The sequence below is a fragment of the Pholis gunnellus genome (assembly GCF_910591455.1).
Source record: "Pholis gunnellus genome assembly, chromosome: 3".
Lineage (NCBI taxonomy): Eukaryota > Metazoa > Chordata > Actinopteri > Perciformes > Pholidae > Pholis > Pholis gunnellus.
The window spans coordinates 25,155,730-25,170,510 of NC_136529.1; the positions used below are offsets into that span (position 1 = coordinate 25,155,730).

Below are 14,781 nucleotides of genomic sequence, written 5' to 3' on the forward strand. Positions count from 1 at the left end.
TGGAACTTCAATAATGTTGGCTGCCCCCTCAGTTGTCAATAGTTTCATTCACATATTTCTAACTGCATAAAGCCTGATTGTATCGCTCTCTGGTCGACGTAGAGGTTCATCCTGATGGACAACCCCAGCAAACTGTACATCGTCATCCAGGAGGACCTGCCAGCAGCCAATGGGATCATCCACATCATCGACCGGCCAATCACAAACACTCTTTCTGACAAGTCTCCTCGTGATGAACAGGTGAGTCAAACGGTCACTTCACCAAAACATGGAAAACGCCCTGAAAACCCCCCAAAAATACCACATCTAGAGGTTGACCTAAAACATTTTAAACAAATAGAACGAAACAAAATAGTGTAGTGTAAATTAATGTGTTGTTTAGTACAGTTAAATGTATACGAGATGATTTCCTGCTAGCCCGTGTTTTAACTGCATTAAACTCCATGAAAGCGAATGTCGGCCATTCGATCATCTTCTTCTTCTTCTTCTTCTTGTGTCCAGTTTGCTGATAAGACGATCGGAGAGATTCTGACTAAGGATGGAAAATACAACCGCTTCCTGTCTCTGGTTGATGTGAGTGTTTTCTTCAGGCCAATAACATCACACCCGACATCTATATGGCAGCGAGAGCTTACCAAAACAATGTCGAGGCTTAATCCTTGGCTCTAATCAGACATGATGTGTTTGTGTGTGTTTGTAGAACTGCGGGTCGCCGCCCCCCTTGCGGGGTCCTGGTCCCCTGACTGTGTTCGTCCCCACCAACCAGGCTGTGGACAAAGCCAGAGACGGCAGCATCTTGTACATGCTGCACGAAGTAGGTGTAGTTAGCACTTCAGTTTTCATTTGTTGAGTGTGACAGGTAACTTTAAATGATGAGTTTGCTTACAGTCTATATTTCTTTTTAACAAGAATGCCATGAAAAGACGACAATCGACTATGCATTTGTCTGAAACCAAATACTCTATAACTTCCTGACCCTGTTGCTCTCAACCCCAAAACCATTGGTACCTATTGAAGCTGTAAATCTTAAAAAATGTCCCCACCAATATTCTTTATTTTCCTAACATAATTTCTACCACCCCAGCTACCAATTGTTAGTCATTTTAGCTATCATTATGCTAATGTGAGGATTATCAGACATTTTTTATGATATTCTTCTCTTTTTCAAGGCCAAACATAAACTTCAGGAACTTCTCAGACATCACGTTTTCTCCCAGGCGGTGGTAAGACAGCCCTTCAACCCACGCACCCTCCATCAATCGATCAGTTTTCCACACTTGGTTCTTTCTTCCTTTTTGTCTTTTTTACTCTGCTTGTGAAGAAGGCATACAAAGAAATAACTTTCTGTCCAGCACTGTCTCATAATCTAATCACATACAAATCTTCGTAGGCAATATCATATCATTATTCTTGATCACATTCCTGCTCTCCAGAGGATGAGCCCTTAAGATTTAATGAGCCTATGACCTTTTCCTTTAAGGTACAAACTTTATATTTTAGCTCCACTGCTGTTAAAGGTACTAAATTCCAAATTCAGAGCAGATCTACGATTGAGGCATTGTCTCCACGCGGCTCTCAACATGGTGACGGCCTAGCAGCTAACGGTGCTACCAGCACAAACAGTGCAAACAACAATGCTGGCAGAGCCAACAGTGTAAAAGTAAAAGTTGTTTGCGGCTATATTAATGCTCTGAATTACAAATTTAGCACCTTTAAGGTACTAAGAATAGCTAATTCGTCGTCGTTGTTTCTCCTGTCCAACATGTTTGAAAAGGGTTTTTTTCTGTCTGCAGCTGACAGTCGACGACTTAACTACTCTCCCGCGGATTCAGACGATGGCCAATCAGATTGTCACCATCACTATGTCCAACGCTGTAAGTGTATCTGATTTGCTTTTGGCAGTGCTTCTCATAATATGACTTGTTTCTAATTTACAGTAAACATCAGCAGTTTCCATTAACACAAGCCCCTCCCCCTTCTTTCTCCAGGGTGAGATCCTACTGGGCGAAAAGGGCGTCCGTCTGACGAGCACCAACATTGTGGCGTCCAACGGGATCATCCATATGATTGACGGGCTTCTGTTCCCGCCCTCCATCCTCCCCATCCTGCCTCACCGCTGTGATGTCATCGAGAGCAAAATCACCTTGGTGAGCCGAGCGAGGCCGAGAGTCAAAATCAGACTCTGCACCAACAAACAGCAACACACACAGACTGCAGAGACAACAGGCCAATATATAGAGGAGTCCGACACTGGCTAACATTAGCTTGCTAATTTATATTTTACACGCACAATTGTCAGATTAAATCATTTTTTGGTTCAGCTACATTTTTTCGATTTAACAGGCTAATATGGTTTTGGGTTGCTTGGAATGATTTGTGCACCGTTTTGGTATTTAAGCCTGGGTAAAAGTTTCTGCTGAAAAGTTATTATTGAAACTGTTTGGGCTCTGACTTCAGAAGGCTCGACTTGTAATAAACGACGACAGACAAAAAACAAATGACGTTTCAGCTAACAGTAACGCTAACGTCTTTCTCTCTGTGTTTGTGTGTTTTCAGGGTCCGTGTGTTTTCTGCCGTTACCTCCATGAGACTGAATGTCCAGGTGACACCACTGAAATGGTAAAACACATCATTATTACTTTCCATTCTATTCTGTTCTCTGCTGCAGAGCCCCCTGGGGGTTAGAAACATACGACTGATGTGGGAATCCTTATGCAAAGTGTAAGGTGAAATGTATACGTAGGAGCATTCAGTGAAGTTGTGTTCATGTAAACAGTAAGATTTGGTATGTGACCGTTGACCTTCAGAATAAACAGGATGAGGGTTAGAAAGTGTTACGATGATGTAATGTGTTATTTATATCCACTGAATGACAGCACAGGTTATTTTTCTGTCTGTTCAATACAGATTATGGGAATGTAGGTTATTTTCCAGATACTAGTCTGTGCTTTAATTTACCTGGTGTGACAATTAAATACTGTGTTACATTATTTTTGTCAAAGAATTTTAATTCCCTGCTTTTGTTCGGATTGCCCGATCTATATTCCAGATGTCGGGCTTTAAAACTTCAGCTAAATCATGTGTTCAGTTCAGCAATTTGTTCGCAGATGTTTCCTCAATATTCTTTTTCTACTCAACGGGCAATATGGACGAGAACAGAAAGCTTAACACATCTGTGTGTCTGTCTCCAGGACAGCCATCAGATCGGCTGTGATTTCCTCAAAGAGCGTATCAGTATGTCGCTCAGTAAAGGCTGCGCCAAATTTTGCAACGCAACCAAAAAGGTGAGACTTAGTTTTAGCTTCATTCATCTACTTTTCGTCTGTCTTCACAAGTCACGGCGCCTTCTAACAAGAAGGTGTTCAGTGTGTTGACTGTCCTCAGCTTTCAGTTTCAACATTTTTATAAATTATTATGGTTTATTGACTTACATAACCTTTTACTGAAGGTTGTACAGATTTCAGGGATATGAAGCATTTGAACTTACATCACAGTAAGCAACAAATACAAATGTATTAATCTCACTGGTTAGATTAAAAAAAACAAAAAAACTCACACGTGCTATTTGAAGGTAGCACGAAGTCAAACAAGGAACCACTTTAGAAAAGTTCATAGTCAAGAACTACTAGTGACACAGTCGATGGTTTTACTGTTCAGGTACCAGTCGTATATTGGTGAAATAGTATTAATCTACAACATATAGTATCTTTCTGGTTTTAATTTTGATGTGTGTGTGATTGACAGGTAGCACAGTGCTGTAAAGGTTTCTACGGTCCGGACTGTAAACCCTGCATTGGAGGATTCCAGCATCCCTGCTACGACAAAGGAACGGTGAGCAACATGCAAAATGCTCAGACTGTCACCGGAGCGTCAACTGATGTGTTTTATTTATGTATATATATATTTTTTTAACCCCATACAGTGTTTTGACGGGATCCAAGGTAACGGCTCGTGCAGCTGTCAGCCAGGCCTCAAGGGTGTCGCCTGCCACATCTGTGCGGATCCATCCAAGCACGGAGAAAAATGTGATGAAGGTAACATCTCCTCCTCACTTGGAGAGCAACTTCAGCATTTTGTTTCTTCGCTGACAGCAGAGCATTGCATTGTCCAAGCCATATATACATCTTTACTCTATTGTGGAATATTTGAGGGCACTATATAGTGGATAAATATACACACTCATAATTTGGACACTCATAAAAATGGCAGTAAATATAATGCACTATACAGTAAATTGGGAGTAGTTTTGGACACAGCCCCGCTGTGAGCTAAATGCTAGCAATGAACACAAAGTAGAGCCGAGGCTGATGGGAATGTCATTAGTTTGCAGTTATTTGGTTATAAAAAGTATAATTTTGACCGTATGATGGAGCTGGAGAAAAAGTATCACCACAGGTATTTTAATTCATGCTGAGGGGCACGTAAATGTCTGGACCAAATGTATTGACAATGCACCCAAAAGTTGTCAACCATAAATATCAACCTCATGGTGGCACTAGTGGAAAGATCAGTCAGTATAATTAATCCTCTGGGGGCCATGAATGTCTTACCTCCTGTTGCCAGGAGAGTACCTGACTAACAGTAATCCTCCATCAGTCAGATTTTCACTGGATTATAATGCTGCATATTAAGTATAAAGTTGAGGTGTGTAGATTTGACAACAGTCTGTAACTTACACTAATAGTTATATGAGTGTCAGTCTGTTGCATGCAGAGGCTGCAAAGCACTCGTACATAGAAAAGAAATTGTGAACAAAGTTTTTTTTTTGCCCGGTGTGACATTGATGAGTAGCTTTTTCACATAACGTGCGTTTGTGTGTGTCCTCAGAGTGCCGCTGTGTCCACGGTGTGTGTGATAACCGTCCAGGCAGTGGCGGTGCGTGTCGGAGAGGATCCTGTATGGAAGGATACTCCGGAGAAAACTGTGACAAGACGGCCACGCCATGCAACTCTGACGGACTGCAGGAGCACTGTCACATCCATGCATACTGCACACACACAGGACTGCATACCACGTACGATACTACTACTATTATTACAACTGATGGTGTTGATTTTGGCACCTGATTTGGATTTATTTGTAATCTTTTAACAAAAATGTGTGTATTAGTTTGAGTCACTTTTAAGTCAGTTTTATTGGTACTGATTTTCCCTTGTGAGTCTGGCAAAATGTAGTCCTGGCAGGAACTACTACAGAAGCAGTTTTGAATACTTAGCCAGATGTTTGTCAGTCTGTCAGTTTGTCTGTGGACAGATTTTGTCAATGCGATAACGTCAAATGCGTGCAAGATGCAGCAACAAAACTGTACAGGTGGTGCTGGAAGTGGATAAGGAGCCATAGTTCTTGGCGTCACCAAACTTTACAGGTGTTTTGCTGTGATCAAAATGAAGGCTGAGAAGAAGATGGGTGCCGTCCAAGCAAGGGTGCTGGAAGTTAATGGGTTGGATGTGGAAAAGAGGCCATTGGCCCCACTTAACCCTGGTCTCTATGATTAATGAAAGGAAGTAGCCCTTGTGTTGTGGTGAATAACAAAAAAGGAAATAGAAATAAAAGCAAGTACTGCAAAAGTTAAGAAACATAAATATAGAAAAGAAAAAAAATACAATAAATATAGGAAAGATACTATTAAAAATACGTGCAATATACAGTATGTATTTACAGCATGGCTGTAGAGTCTTTGTCTTGTTTCCATCCAACTGTTAATGCTAGCTAACATTAGTGGTGGAGGCTTCTCTTCCTGCCATGCAGATATCTCAAAGCGATGTCAAGGAACCACCTCACGTAATTTCGTCTGAAAGGATTCTCTGAGACCTGTCAAGCACCATGACAACACTGTGGGCTGGTGTCAGTTTGGACGGCGAGAAGCCTGTGTGTGTCATTCTCACCGAGAGTAGCAGCTCTAGCTTTTGTAGATTCCTCGCGTGCAGCCTCATCCTCCCTACGGAGGCACATGGACCACTGCGGCGCTCTCAATTCTTCTGTGGTTCTCTGCAAAACAAACAACACGAGTCACCTTTCAGTTAATTTTAACTGCAGCTGAGTTTGTTAATTAAAATCTATGTTTGTGTTTGTTGCACCAGGTGTTTGTGTAGGGATGGATATGATGGTGACGGTCACTCCTGTTCTCCCATCAACCCCTGCCTGAAGAGCAACCGGGGAGGCTGCCACTCCAACGTGAGACTTACTGCCTGAGTGTGTGTATGTGTGTGTGTGTGTGTGAGAGAATGAATTATTCATCAGCAGATATCAAATATATAATATTGATAAACTGCCAGTTTCTGTGGTGTGCAAACCATTTAATATTTAACCGTAGGTCTTTTTATAAAACTGAAGAAGTATCTACTTTATAACGCGTCCTCTCCCTCCCTCTCTACAGGCAGAGTGTGTGTATGTGGGTCCAGGTAACGCATCGTGTGTGTGTATAGAGGGCTGGACAGGTGACGGCAGAGTGTGTGTGGAGATAAACAACTGTCAGCTGGAGAGTCGAGGAGGCTGCAGCCCCAACGCCGACTGTAACCACATCGGACCTGGACAGGTCGGTTACTAACAACTAATGATGGATAATAAGCATAATTAATCATTGATGGTTATTAACTAAACAGCTACAACCTATTAAAAATGTCTCTTTCCTTTGTAATTTCCCTGTTTGGGATGCCTCGTCCCATTAACCCAGCTGTTCTTCTGTCTCACGCCTTTACTTTAACCAATGATCCACATATTCTCTTCTATGGTCATCAGCTCCTATTATCTATTCATTTATTAATTAGTTACTCATCAGCTGACTGACTGCAGACTGTTGAGGACTGTTTGTTTATGTGTATGTCTGATTATCTGTCTGTGTGTTTGCAGAGTGAGTGTGTTTGTAAAACAGGATACATGGGCGACGGTATTGTGTGTGACCTCATTAACCCCTGCCTCAAGAACAACGGAGGCTGCCATGACCTGGTAAACACACACACACACACACACACACACACGTATGTGTGTGTATATATAAGTATATGTGTCAAATATCATGTCAGCCATGAGGAGTGTTTTGGTTTTATTCACTGATGATTTAAAGGATGCGTCATGCTAGCTCTAAACTCATCACCTCTAGTTGTGAAACACGTCTCCAGCAAAACAACACGTTGAGAGAGGCTCCACAAACCTGCTTAAACGTTCCAAATAATATATTATATTATTGCAATACCGCCCTTATGACACACGTGATGGCAAGCAACAGCCACAAACACTATGTTCATGTTAAAACACGTCTTTTTTGCAATGCGAGCTGTACATATTTACACTACGCTACAAACGCAAGCAGCGTGACGAGGCGCTGAGCGTCCCTTCTGCGAACATGTTAAACTTTGGTTAAAATGCTGCACTCGCGACTAATGTTTTAGTGCGCAATCCAATTGCAAAGTTACCATGAATCATCTTTCTCATTCAAAAGCAACAATATACCTAAAAATAGCCCACCAATAGCGCTATATATATATGTCATTAAAATCAGGATTAATTAAGTAATTTGCAAAGAAAAAAAGGTAATAATGCTGCTTATCGCACTACTGAGCCAATCATTATCACCACAGGGGAAATTCCCTCACAGGCCGTCTCATGCTGGTGAGTGTGATATCTCAGGAACGCCTGGGGGGAATTTCATTACATCCGGCAAAAACCTCCTCCTGGACTCAAGGATGAACTGATTAGAATTTGGTGGTCAAAGATTAATGTCACAGTGACCTCACAAAACACATTTTTGGTCAGAGACAGAGACTCGTGTGTGTGTGGAGTTTCCAGGACATTGTTTCTGGAGAATACTTGCTGCTTTTGACTTTTTTCACATACAATTTTCAGACGTGCAGACATTTAAGTTCTGATCCTTCTTCATCTGAAGAATTCCCTGTGCAGCATGTTTACTTGGGTTATGAGTGTAAACAGAGATTTGATCAGTGTTGTGTAATTGCTGCGGTCTCAGTATTTCTCATGATTCCTTTCTGCTGCATTCTCTGTCAGGCAAAGTGTGAGCTCTCTAAGGTGGATGGGGCTCACACCTGTACCTGTCCTGACGGCTACGCGGGAGACGGAACTATCTGCTACGGGACAGTACTGGAGGTAAGTATTCAGACCAGTGTGACGCTATATGGGGGCGTCCCAAATTTTTTTTTTTGGCCCTAGTCCTGAGCCCTTATTGTTCATCTAGGGGCGCCTCGTTAGGGACCTTTATTGCATGTCATACCCATCTGTCTCTCTCCCCCATTTCCACACTGTCAGCTGTAGGCGAAACTGCCCCAAAATATAATCTTAAATGTAGCTTGCCTGCCGATACCAAGTCTTATTCATTTCTTACATTTACGTAGCAGCGGAAGATATAAAACGCTGATTAAATATGTATCTGACACATTAAAAATATCAGCTGTTGACTTACTAACTTTGTCACAGCTTATTTTGCACAAGCCATTTAACCTAAATAATGGAGTTCCTGGTTCAAAACTATTCGGTTGATTGGCTTCAATTATTGATATGAATGAAAGTTAAACTGGGAGAATGCGACTCCTGAAATTGACTTGAAGCGATCCACCAACGAGAAAACGTCTCACTCTGTTGGAGTTGTTGCAAAATACAGAAACGCTCTGAGGGTTTTCCCTCATCAATGATCTTTGGCAGAGTGCAGACATACAAACCTGACAACAGCCATGTGGCCTGAAATCAAGTTATCAACGGAATTAAAGTTAATTAGCAACAGCTGATACGGTCGCCTGTGACGTTTGTCATTTAACAGGAGAAAGTGAAAAATAAGACGCTGCTACCTGAATGTTTCCTACGCTGCTACTACAACCCAGATTCGTCTACAGTGACCAGACAAACTACATACCATAATAACTCTGTGTGTGTTTGTAGGAGCTGGACATGAACCCGAAGCTGTACACTTTCTACCGACTGACTCAGGTGTGTAAAAACAGACTCGCTTATTCAAGTTTTGCACTGTGTGGTTTATCCTGAAGTTCTAGCATAACTACCACGTTTTGTTCAAACTAAGCTGCATTTAGACCAAACTAGATTACCAGGTGGGGAGATATAAAGTTATTTAGTCTAATCTAAATGAACTCGTAGCTTCTGGTGTGTTAAATCAGCCAAAACCATAAAAACAGGCTGTAAAACATTTTCTTTCAATGTAGATGAAGCTGCTGTAGTAATATGACATGGTCGGTGTTTTAACAAATGATCCAACACTAAAGATAATATAATTGTATTTGCGTGTGTGTGCTGTCAGATGTACAGTCACCTCTCTGACGACCTGCTCGGGAACCTCACAGTGTTGGTTCCGTCCAGAGACGCTCTGAGGAACCTGACTCGGGACGAGTTCTGGACCGGCAGACACCACCTGCCTCACTTCTTGAGGTCAGTCACCTCACACGCTGATCAGACTCACACTCAAACGTTTCTCACTGAGCTCAGGGGGACGTACTAAAATCTCTGCGTTGCTAATCTTCAGATGTTCATCATTGGATGTTCAAAACAGCATTTTTGTTGTTGTAATGTATTGAAACACAGGGATGTATTATCAGGAGGTTTGACCTGATCTGATATTATGTAAATACTTTACGACGCTGTTCACCTGTGGAGCATTAAACTGGATGAAACACAGATCCTTTAAAAACTTGAAGCCACAGCCAAAATATCCCAGGATCAAGTTGTGAGTTTGTGTTCAGTGAAATGAGTCTTTGCTCTCTCTGGTTGCAGGGCCCACATCATACCGGGGATCTACTCCATAGAAGACCTGGACAGAATGATCGGCCACAGGCTGCAAACCCTGAACCCCCCCACCGACTGGGAGATCAGCAACAGCAGCGGGGTAAGAATGGGGGAGTTGTGACAGACAGACTTTTAACTGGGTTCCTTATCAGCTTTTGCTGTGTGCATGTAAAATAATTCCATACAAAGTCTGGCTAAAACTGAAACTAACACAAAGCATCGTTTTTAAGGCTAAACCATACCTTTTCCACTACTGAACATTTAAATATTAATATATATATATTGATATCTGTTTACATTCTTAAACAGATTAAATAAACAAGATCCAACGTGTTGATCTACAATGACTCACTAGCTCTTCATATATTGTTTATAATGTTCATTAATTTACACATTGCACCTTTTAAATGGCTCTTATTGTATAAATAGACCGACACGTTAGGCTGTATTATGTGTTATGTATAAAACACAGTTTTTTCTCAGGTGAAGTTGAACTGCTGCACCTGTGAATGTTTTAAACTCGTGTTCATTATTGAATATGTCTATGCAGCATCACATGATAGTTATCTTCTGACCTCTGATCTCAGATGAATGCTCAGCTTCGCTCACACAGACCGGAGGGCTCAGCTCCAGGTGTAGGCTGTGTAATGAACTGCCGCCTCAGCAGATCAGACATTAATTACACGCAAATTTGAGAGTGTCTGGCACTCTGTCAAAAATATCTCACCTGATATATTGTCAGGCCTAGTTCAGAGTTAAATGGACACACATACCTGTGTTTCCCGTGTTTTTTGGATCTGCCGGGGACAGAAATTAGATAGTTACCAAAACCAGAGAAATTCCATGATTCTTTATACTAATATGATACCACGGTAAAGAAACAAAAGTAAACCAATGAATCCCATGTACTTCAACATACACTTCTTTATAACCAACAGTTAAAAAGGTCATAATTCCCTCTCAATTATCAGAATCAGCTTTATTGATTTGACTAATTTGCTCTCAACCTACAAATACAGAAATAATACAATAAACAAAAAGAAAACAAGGACAACAAAGTAGAACAGACGTAAGCATAAACATTTAACTACTATGTACGAATATAAATATATATACAAAAGTGTCCATATATGAACATAAAACACAACAACAATGAAATGGAGGTAATAGTGCAGAATGGATACAAAATTATCTATTTTATATTGCTATTAACGCAAAAAACTAAATTTTACAAGATCATGTTGGAACACATCATGATAATGTTAGAATTTACCTTCGCCAAACACAAATTTTGAATGCTTCATAATTAAATTCATAATTTAAATCCTGTTAAAGGAGCTGCTAACAGCTAAACTAGCTCTCATCCTGCCAATTTCATCACAGATTTGTTGTTCAAAATGTAGCATTATCAGGGATAAATATGGTCGTAATAAAATAGAAAGTCAAAATGTGGCGATGAGTGTTGGTTTTGTGGCGGACCTCCACAAATATATCAATGTATGGGAAAGCCAGTGTTCACTGTATTTAACTGTTGTTGTTTGTTTCAGGGGATCCACATTGGAGAATCCTCCATCCTCACCCACAACCTGCCTGCAGTCAATGGCTACATCCACGTCATAGACCAGGTAAGAGTATTAACGACCAGGACGCTCAGTGGAGGAAACGACACACTGGTTCTTAGAGCTTTACCTGTGGTGGAGCTAGTTTGTCCCGATGCCGGTGCTCATGGCCAACTGGTACGTTGAACTGAAAGACAACATTATCCTCAAAGGTTTTCCTCTTGTCTGAGTGAGAAGGAAAATGTCATTTGGTATAATTGTTAGAGGGATTTCATCAGGTTGTTCAGCAGAGGACTGTTCATTAGATCAAGAGGTAGATTACAAGTTATTTAATTAGACCTCTAACACAATATAAATAGAAAGTTTCAGAGAGTCTTTTGAGGGTAACATTTTCATTTTTATGCAGACAAATAAATGTAATGAACTAAAACTCTTGTCTGTTTGTTTATTTGTTTGTTTGTGTGTGATCAGATACTGGCTCCATCCCGCTCAGACATCCCCCCCGAGCCCCCCAACCTGACGGACTTCCTCTCCGCCTCCTCCACCTTCACTCTGTTCAGACAGCACGCTCTGGTAGGATATCTGTCTGCCTGTTTCTCTGTCTGAGTTCAACCTTATTAGTTTTTCAAAATGTGTTTTCTGTGTGTGTGTGTGTGTGTGTGCGTGTGTGTTCACAGATGTACAATCTGTCGGATGATCTGAGTGTGTTTGATTTCACGCTCCTGCTGCCAACAGATGATGCAATCAGGCAGCACCTCAACAGGACTAACTCCTCCCTCCTGGTAGGTGCAGATGATATGAGCCAGTAACATAAAAATGGACGCTACAGCATGAAAGCCTGCTCTGTAAATCACTTGTTCAGTGTTCTCCTTTTAGAAAAACATCTGAAACCTAAAAAGAGAAATGTATATGTTTGGGTTTCATAGTGGTGCCCACCATCTTGTCCATTAGTTTGATGAAATGCCGCCTGTCAAATCGTTTCATTTTGAACCGTATCTGCATGAAGTAGCAACATTAGCTTTCTATCGCAGTCAAATCACACGGAGCCAGACAGCAGCTTCACAACTCAAGAGCCACAGACTGTTTCCTGCTAAAGTCTCCTCCTCCTAAACAAGTCACCAAACAAACATTTACATGGGAAAAGTGTACCGTTACTCACTTGAGCCCGGTTAGATGCTGGTTTGTCCTCACTGTTCAATACCAATGACAACAGTCTGCACATGATACGAAGGCTGCGGAGCAGGATTGTTTACTTTGTCTCTCGTTCACTAAGGTGTTACCGACATTCTGGCAGCCTGCGCGCTGCCGTCAATCAAACACAGACAACAACCTCTCCAGACAGCCGAGAGGAGAAAGAAGTACTTCTGATATTTCCCTTAAGACCTTTTTCTTCCATTTAATAGTTGAAGTCACTGCACGGGCACCACTGGTAAAATGATTTGTTGTTTTATCGAAGGGATTATATTAAATCTTTTGGAAGAATGTGCATCCTTGTGCTTGTAGAGGCAGTGTACACTTTATACTTCAAACTCTACAAATCTATTTATTGTATCCATGGTATGAGGCCCTGTACCAGGTCCATCAGGCTCAACACTTTATGTTGATTTCTTTCTTTAAGTTGACTTACAGCTGCAAACATCTCATCCACACTCAGACATTTCTCTGGCTCATGAAGAAGACGTCCTCGTTCTTATTTCCACATAAATAAGTTTTGATTGGTCAGTAGATTTCTCCAACTATGAACACAGCTGCCAATCAGCACAACAGACATCAGAGATGGGGCCGGCCATTATTATAATAACCCATTCAATAAATCAGTCAAATCAATGATATCAATCAATTAATCTTCTTTAATCTCTAGAAACAGATTCTGCATTCATATTCAGAATCTGTCGGCAGCGGGACAAGGTTTTGGTATCTGCAGCGTTCTGGTTTGTAGTCCGAGTCTTTGATTTAAATGCAGTCTGTGTGTGGAGCTAAAGGGGCGGAACACATCGTCTAACGATAATTTAGATGTCTAACGATAATGGTCTTGTAAATCGACTACTTGTGGAAACAATCCATTCAAACACGTCGTCTCTCAACTGCAAATCCAGCCTCGCATCTCAAGTTTCTGATCAGACTGTAAACAATAAGCAGCACACGGAAAAGGAAGACTTGGTCTGGAAACCCGCTGGCTACACCTGAACACCGTGAATATAGCTCGTCGCCTCCAGAGGCATCAGACCGATTGCCGACAGGGTTCTGAGACTGATTACTCGTAAACTCACGTCCTCTGTCCGTTTTGTCCAGGACACTGATGTGTTCAAGTACCACGTGATTCTCAACGAGCTGCTCTACCCTGACCACCTGTCCGACGGCACGCTGAAAAGCACCCTGCTGGGCAGCGATTACCAGGTCCAGTTCCACTTAAACGACAACAACCAGGTAACAACAGCTGGACAGTCATGTGACCAACCTTCCAGAAGCTTTTCACACCAGAACACTGAAGACTTGTCTGTCAATTAGAGGAACGCACTTCTGCTTTTGCATTTCTGTCAAGTTTTAGATTGATGTCCTTCCAGGCAGCCACACGTTTGAGTTAATCTCTATGAAAATCAAAATGCAGAGAAATTATCCATCAGTGGACATTTTTTATCAAAGTTGCGTGAGATTCAGCTGCAGAACCGCAAAATGAATGCAAGACACAAGTAAACTATTATCACCCTTTTTACAAGGTTCATGTTTTATCGGGTTTTTTTCTAAATTTGATTTTATGACAACAGTGATTGTCAATAAAATGCTTTTCAGCAGCGGACTGTCGGTTCTGTGATGAACGCTTCACTGAGTAGAGTTCATTATCAGGTGAGGATACCAAAACGTGGACAGAAATTAAAGCTTCCTAGTCAGAGATAATTCTAGTCCGAGAAACAAACGGAGACCGATGGATGCCTGGAAAGAAGGAAGTCAATCTAAAAACTGACGGGGTAATCTGACAGATGAGAAGTTCTGTGAGATATAAAAGAATCACATTTTATGCGCTGACACATAAAAGGGTCTTCTAACGTGCACGTCTTTACCAGTCAGGGCAGAGTGAAGAGTCTGATTTGCTTCTCACCCTCCAGACAGCTGTGAACGACGTTCCCCTTGACGGCACAGTAACTGAGACGCAGAACGGTGTCATCATAGTCCTCCCTCAGGTCCTGACAATCCACCGCAACAGATGCAGCAAACAGGTCACCCTGCAGGTCAACGTAAGGACGGAGGGAGTGACGGATGGAAAGGGGGATGAATGAATAAATGGAAAGAGGGATAGATGTATGTATTAATGGATCAATGACGGGATGGATGGAGAGAACAATAGACAGCTGGGTGAAGGTGACTATAGATTAGAGGGTGAGGTGATTAATGAATCTGCTCTCAGCCAGTCGCAACAATGCTCTCATCGCTCTGAAACAAGTGAGCGTGACGACACGGCTCAACAAATAAAGAAACCGCTTTT

General features: G+C 41.6%; 1 protein-coding gene across 1 annotated transcript in view; it reads left to right on the plus strand.

Moving 5' to 3' along the window:
- Nucleotides 1-14,781, plus strand: part of stab1 (stabilin 1) — a gene marked incomplete at its 5' end in the record, with an annotated part of 60,531 nt that overhangs the window by 14,431 nt on the left and 31,319 nt on the right. Inside the window, 23 exons of the mRNA XM_079186637.1 lie at nucleotides 103-240; nucleotides 502-573; nucleotides 701-814; nucleotides 1,170-1,223; nucleotides 1,794-1,874; nucleotides 1,989-2,147; nucleotides 2,557-2,619; nucleotides 3,192-3,284; nucleotides 3,745-3,831; nucleotides 3,923-4,034; nucleotides 4,828-5,014; nucleotides 6,081-6,174; nucleotides 6,377-6,535; nucleotides 6,850-6,945; nucleotides 8,002-8,100; nucleotides 8,887-8,934; nucleotides 9,260-9,387; nucleotides 9,730-9,841; nucleotides 11,289-11,366; nucleotides 11,772-11,873; nucleotides 11,978-12,082; nucleotides 13,593-13,727; nucleotides 14,405-14,533. Coding sequence (XP_079042763.1) covers nucleotides 103-240; nucleotides 502-573; nucleotides 701-814; nucleotides 1,170-1,223; nucleotides 1,794-1,874; nucleotides 1,989-2,147; nucleotides 2,557-2,619; nucleotides 3,192-3,284; nucleotides 3,745-3,831; nucleotides 3,923-4,034; nucleotides 4,828-5,014; nucleotides 6,081-6,174; nucleotides 6,377-6,535; nucleotides 6,850-6,945; nucleotides 8,002-8,100; nucleotides 8,887-8,934; nucleotides 9,260-9,387; nucleotides 9,730-9,841; nucleotides 11,289-11,366; nucleotides 11,772-11,873; nucleotides 11,978-12,082; nucleotides 13,593-13,727; nucleotides 14,405-14,533 — 2,445 coding nt within the window. The remainder of the gene's footprint in view (nucleotides 1-102; nucleotides 241-501; nucleotides 574-700; nucleotides 815-1,169; nucleotides 1,224-1,793; nucleotides 1,875-1,988; nucleotides 2,148-2,556; nucleotides 2,620-3,191; nucleotides 3,285-3,744; nucleotides 3,832-3,922; nucleotides 4,035-4,827; nucleotides 5,015-6,080; nucleotides 6,175-6,376; nucleotides 6,536-6,849; nucleotides 6,946-8,001; nucleotides 8,101-8,886; nucleotides 8,935-9,259; nucleotides 9,388-9,729; nucleotides 9,842-11,288; nucleotides 11,367-11,771; nucleotides 11,874-11,977; nucleotides 12,083-13,592; nucleotides 13,728-14,404; nucleotides 14,534-14,781) is intronic.